The sequence below is a fragment of the Nycticebus coucang genome, chromosome 7 (assembly GCF_027406575.1).
Source record: "Nycticebus coucang isolate mNycCou1 chromosome 7, mNycCou1.pri, whole genome shotgun sequence".
NCBI classification, from domain to species: Eukaryota; Metazoa; Chordata; class Mammalia; order Primates; family Lorisidae; genus Nycticebus; species Nycticebus coucang.
In genome coordinates this window covers 130,651,508-130,657,507 of record NC_069786.1, presented here as the reverse complement: position 1 = coordinate 130,657,507, position 6,000 = coordinate 130,651,508, and the positions used below count along the sequence as shown (strand labels likewise).

At 52.9% G+C, this 6,000-nt stretch overlaps 1 protein-coding gene across 2 annotated transcripts in view; it reads right to left on the bottom strand.

Annotated features, from left to right (window-relative positions):
• Nucleotides 1–941: 941 nt before the first annotated feature.
• Nucleotides 942–6,000, bottom strand: part of MROH2A (maestro heat like repeat family member 2A) — a 51,519-nt gene continuing 46,460 nt past the window's right edge. For both annotated transcript variants that reach the window (XM_053597281.1, XM_053597282.1), the window contains exons 35-41: nt 5,188–5,337; nt 4,900–5,082; nt 4,398–4,553; nt 2,814–2,945; nt 2,090–2,192; nt 1,702–1,767; nt 942–1,147 (exon numbers count right to left, since the gene is read on the bottom strand). In XM_053597281.1, coding sequence (XP_053453256.1) covers nt 1,026–1,147; nt 1,702–1,767; nt 2,090–2,192; nt 2,814–2,945; nt 4,398–4,553; nt 4,900–5,082; nt 5,188–5,337 — 912 coding nt within the window. In that variant the 3' untranslated portion in view covers nt 942–1,025. The remainder of the gene's footprint in view (nt 1,148–1,701; nt 1,768–2,089; nt 2,193–2,813; nt 2,946–4,397; nt 4,554–4,899; nt 5,083–5,187; nt 5,338–6,000) is intronic.

Genomic DNA, 6,000 nt, shown 5'->3' with positions numbered 1-6,000 from the left:
GTAAGAAGAGAGAGCCAGTTACGCAGCTGTATGGCCATCTCCCTGTGCATGTATTGGACATGCAGATGTCTGGCCATCTCCCTGTGCATGTACTGGACGGTGTGTCCATCCCCCTACATCAGTGGTGTCCAAGTTTGTTTAGCAGCAACACTCCATTACTTGGCAGAAAATAACTAAATTATTTGTTCCATGGGAGCCACAAAACACTTTGAAAACCACTATTCCAGAGAAGCAATTAGCATGGATTGATTTTTTTCAGCGGCTCAGCAACTCTGTCCTGTTAATGGGACACCCGATAGTGACTGCCCTCAGCAGTTGTAGTGGGAACAGCTTGCAAGTCCTGTTTTTACCTTCTCTGGGGGCAAGCAGACTTCTGCTGATGGCCTGAGGATAGGAAAAGTCTTTCCCTGAACTCCACCCCTCTTCCCCCTAAATATTTCTTGGACTCTCAACCAAATTTTGTTCCAGAAAACTAAACATGCTTTGGTAACTACAGGCCTCAATGGTATAAATGTCACTTCCTCCATGGGCCTCCTGGATTGCCCCCAAGGGAACACGCATTCTCCCCACTGTGCCACAACAGTGCTTCCACCCTGGCTGCAGCCCTCCTCTCCCTCTGATGTGTGTCCTGTTGGCTGGCTAGACAGATGTTGACCTTGCCCTCTAAGAATGGGGTGTGTGGGGGACAGAGGCTGGACAACAGGTTGGCCTCCCCTCTCTACTTGGCACAGAGCCTGCAGTGGACACACTCAGCATGTTTGGAACTGAAGTACACACGAGGACAAGAAGCAGGTCTCCGGTCCCTTGGGCCCAAGGGCTCCAGGGAAAAGCAGGAATTACATGACGTGTTATGGTCAAAGTTCCCTTTGCCCCATCATCTATCTAGGTTCCAGGATGTCATCACAGACGGGAGCCTCACTCCTAACAACAGTGAGGTTTATTTCAATGGAAGGAAAGGAAAGGATTATTACAAACTAAACAGGGTTTGCATTGCTAAGCACAGTTACATCTTACATTGGGACTACTTAGGACATTCCTCCAGGTAAACCCAGAAGCCCATGCTGACTGCAGCTGTCCAACACTTTGAGTGTCTCCAGGGCTGCCTTCCGGACTCCAGGATCCGTGTCCAGCTGGAGCTCCTGGAGAGCTGAGAATGAGCACAGAGAAGGAAGATTCGGACACCCACTCGAAATGGTACTCCCCATGCCAAGCCATTGACTGCTGGCCAGGGTGGCTGGCAGTGGGTGGGGCGTGGACTTAGAACTTCCCACAGGAAGCCAGAAGATGGTAGGTGGGGCTGTGTGATTTCACACACATCACCAGGCCTCAGCAGCCACCCTAACATGACAGAAAGATCACCACAGAACCTGATTGCAGCATCAGGGTAGAGCATTTCATAAATAGCTGTGAATGGGGGAAACAACGGGAGACAGAGTGGCCTCCACCTGTCAGTAGCTGTCTTCCTGGGCAGTCCTCCCCACACATCCACTGCTTTCTGTCCAGGTTAGGCCAGCCACCCGCCCCCTCCCCAGACCCCACAAGAAAGGGTCACCTCGCTCTTCCCTCAGATGGCCCTGCTGGCTGGAATATGGGGCCACATGTTCATTTGTAAAAATCACTGAGGAGGCAGTCGCACTAAGCTCCCTGAATGAATTTTGGTGAGTTGTGCACTCAGAGTACAACTGAGTCCCCACTACTTACAATTCCGTAATGCTGCGAAGTCCAGCTTTTTCAGATAATTTGTAGACATCTGCTTCATAATAATTCCTAAAATTATAGCCAAAGAAATGCTTATCAGATGCATATTAGGTCAGCAGGCAAACCCCTTTGTGTCCCTCCCTGCAAAGGACTTAGTTTTACCTTCTGAGGACATCAGTTAAAGATTCTGTTGGACCAAAGTTAGCAAGAAGGAAGCCTAGTTCAAAACCAGGCAGGTAAGAAACCCAGGGGATACACGGCCCAGTGTGGGGGTTAGACCTGAGCTCAGGTCCTACCTCCACCACCTGTCTCCTCCCCCGTCCAGAGCTGGGTTGACCTGATGGCCTTCCTTCGTGGTCCAGCCTGAATCGGAAGGCATCTGTCTACTTACCTGCCAAGTTGCAGGCAGCAATTCTGATCCTTGACAAGTTATTTTTCACATAAGCCATTGTTTCTAGCAAGAAGCTATAGAGAACAGCAGGCTTTTTCTGGGTCTACAAGAAACAGGTGACACACACAGCCTGAGGGCTGTTCACCCCTCTGTCTGAGGCATCAGTTCCCTTGCAAATGGGAGGGTCTGCCCAGAGAGGGCAAATTCCCTTCCCAGCATCACACAGCAGATCAGCTGCTAGGCCAGCGAAGGAGCTTCAGCCCCTGAGGCACTCCTCTTAGACTCCAGAGGGGCTATTACCCTTGTCTAGCACCTGTGCTGCTGGACACAGTAGCTGCTGCCCACACATGGCCCATGAGCATTTGAAGTGTGGCTGGGCTGAATTAAGTGTAAAATGCTTCCTGGATTTTGAAGACTACCAAAACCACCAAAATGTAAAATATCACCATAGTTTTTATATTGATGACACATTGAAATGGTCAAGTTTTAGTTATATTGAATGAAATGAAACATTAAGATTAGTTATCACTTCTTTTTACTTTTTTGAATGTGGCTACTAGAAAACTTAAAGCCAGTTATGTAGCTTACATTCTACTTCAGTTGGTCTCGACATTTCCCATGCAGAAAGCAGAGTCACAAGAAAGGAATCTGTGGCAGTTTCAACCCCTAGTCCCAGGCCCGTGTGGGGCCACCTGGGACAGGCCGGTCCCCTTTGGCTTCTCACCAGAATGGAGCACATGGTTGTCTGGAAAGCAGCCAACTTGTCATCAGCACTGGTGTCGCTCTGTCCCCAGGGGCTCTCCAGGGACTTCCAGCCCCAGAAGTGCACACACTGAAACATGGTAGCCATACAGGCCTGGAGGGACAAGGACATAGGACAGCAGAGAAGTGTGCGGCCCACCCAGCCTGAGTGGTTCAAACAAGGGGTGGGCTGGCAAGAAGCCGGGGGCAGCCCAGGAAACACCCCGCGGAGCAGAAGAGGAGGGGGGCTGGTGGCTCCTGGGAGGCCACCTGGGGCCAGAGGCCCTGCTGGCTGGAATATGGGGCCACATGTTCATTTGTAAAAATCACCGAGGAGGCAGATGCAGCCCCACTCACCCCTGTTGCAGCACCTTTGTACCCTCAGCTGGCCTGCCTGGGACCTGGCTCTCGGAGGGATCAAGGACTGGGGCCTGGCTTGGGTGGGCAGGACTGGTCGAGTGCCCCAGCCTCTGGCTTCAGAAGAAGGGAGGGCAGGAAGGGAGGGTGGCCGACTCCTCCCCAGGGATGGGCGTGGCACTGCACCTGTCCTGAGCGTCCCTTCCCCAGCACTGCCTGCATTGGTGGCACTTCATTAACTCTCCACCAGCCTTGCTGCATGTGCCCCCAGCTTCCCTGCAGCAACTCCCCACCCCACCACCCCACTGACTGTGGTTGATAAAACATGGAAGAAGAGCCTGCGCTGAAGACAGAGGGTGGTGGGATTAGTAAGGAAAAAGGGATCTTTGAGTGGTGATGCTTCATGCCCAGGGTTGCCAGGGACCCTATGCCAGAGCCTAGGTCTGGGGAATGTGTTTCCACCTGCCACCTCACAGCAGTGGGTCCAGGAGACTTGTACAGAATTGGGGACTAAGGCACCAGTTGAAAATGACCATTGAATCCCCCCTCATGTGGGGCTAGCAGCACCCCTAAGGCTTTCTAGGAGGGGGCAGAACCACTCTGGTCTCCGCCACCTCCCCAGCAGCCCCTCTGCTGTCTGCAGGAGGAGGGGAGAAGGGCGACTGTGGAGCCTGGGTGATGGATTCCACGTGTGAATGCCTTGGTGGCACTTCGTTAACTCTCCATCACCCTTCCTGAGTGTGCCCCAGCTTCCCTGCAGCACCTACCCCCTAACCTCTCTTCCTCTCCTACCTCCCACCCCAAAGCAATGAAGAAGCTGGGCTGAGAAGCAGAGGGGAAGCCCAGCCACCTAACAGCCCCCAACATGGGCCTGCCCCGAGTGAGGAGGGGACAGGGCCAAGTCCTGATGCCCAAAAGTGACTGGCCAGTTGTAGAATCTGCTGGAAGAAAGGGAGATTGCACAGAAGATGGCTATAGGCAGTGACTAGAGAGGAGGGAAGCCAAGACACATCCCCCACAGAGCTGAGCCCCCTCTCCCCAGCCTGCTGGGTGATGAGAACAGGGCAGGGCTGGGGGCTGCAGTCCTGGGCTTTCAGAGAAGACTGAGTGGGGTGGGGAAATGCATACAGCTAACACAGCCAAAGCACCTGTCCCTTTGAGGGAAAGTGGGCCCCAGACTTTGGGACACAAAGACAAGGACACATCTTACTTGGGCTGTGTTAGTATAGGGGTCCTGGCAGTGCAGCAGGAGAGAGACCCAGGCCTTCTTCACTTCCCCTTTGAAGAAATGCTTCTTGGAAATCCTGACCACCTTTGCCAGCCTCCCGAAGAGGACGAAGGCTTTTGAACGCAGCAGCTCGCTTTCCTGTGGCCAAGGCACACACATGGGGCTGACGACAGGAGACAAGAAGCCCTAACTGTCCTCTCGGGGTCATTTTCAAAGCCATGGCTCCTGCAGAGCCTTTTGATTATTCCATCAGGGCACGGCTGACATAACCCACAAGGGACTGGGAATAATCCAGATCTAAAATCTAAAATTCTAGATTTTAGAATAAGCCTCTTTTTTTTGTTTGTTTGTTTTTTTAAATAAGCTCCCCTGACCTGCCGGCCTCGGCTCGTTCTGCTCCAGAGCTAGCCAGTGTTTCCTTTGGGAACGAGAAGTGCCCCCTCCTCCCCTGAGCAAGCTGGCCGAGGCTCTAATGTGGACTCACGTTGTCGAAGAAAATCCTGCACTGCTCAGAGATGCTGTCAAAGAAGGATCCCAGGTCGCCTTCCCGGAGCTCAGCCAGAATCCTGGCCAGGGCCTCCATGCCCTCGGCGGTCACACTGGTGTTCGCGGGCCCCCGCAGGGAGCTGAGACACCTCTCCAGCAGGACCCTCCGGTACTGCCTCACCTGGATGGGCACAGCAGCCCTCAGTCTCCTCCCAGGCTCCCCGCTGGCAGTGTGCCCCGTGGGGCCCCAGCTCCAAGGACCTGGGTGCAGGGCTGGGTGCGGTACCTTCCTGGGGGCACCAAGGGCCATGTTGCCGAGGGCGCGCAGGGAGAGCACTCTCAGGACCTCGTCCTCCTCCTGCTCAGTGCCCTTCTCCAGCATCAGCACCACTGGCTTCAGCAGCTTCTCCTGGTACAGAATCGGGTCACTCATGAACTGGAAGGGAGACGTTTGACAGTTACCCCGACGGAGGCCCATTTCTCTGCAACCAGGGATTAGATGCGATGCCCACACTGGTGCTTTGCGAGCAGAAAGTGAGGGCTTCAGGTGCCTGTTTTCTCATCAGTAAAAAGGGGACGATACTGGTGCTTGCCTCAGGGAATTCAGTAATGTGTAGGAAAGCTGGGGGAACCCTATAAACACAGACGTGTGCATTCATTCCTCTTTACGTCTTGAGTTAACGTGACAGAGCAGCTGCCAAGCACCAGAGCCGTGTCCACCCAGGTCTGAACAGAACTGTACAAGAAGCAGGAGTTTCTCTCACTCGGGAGAATCATGATGGACCTAGTACTCAAAGAGCCAAGACCTGAGGCCAATGGGACCCCCTGGCTCTCGAGTCTGTGCTTGTGTGTGTGTGCATGCATGTATATGCGTGTGTATATGCGTGTGTATATGTGTGTATATGTGTGTGTATATGCGTGTGTCTGTGTGTGTGTATGCATGTATATGCGTGTGTATATGTGTGTATGCATGTATATGCATGTGTATATGCGTATGTGTGTGTATGCATGTATATGCGTGTGTATATGTGTGTATATGTGTGTATGCATGTATATGTGTGTGTATATGTGTGTGTATATGTGTGTGTATGCATGTATA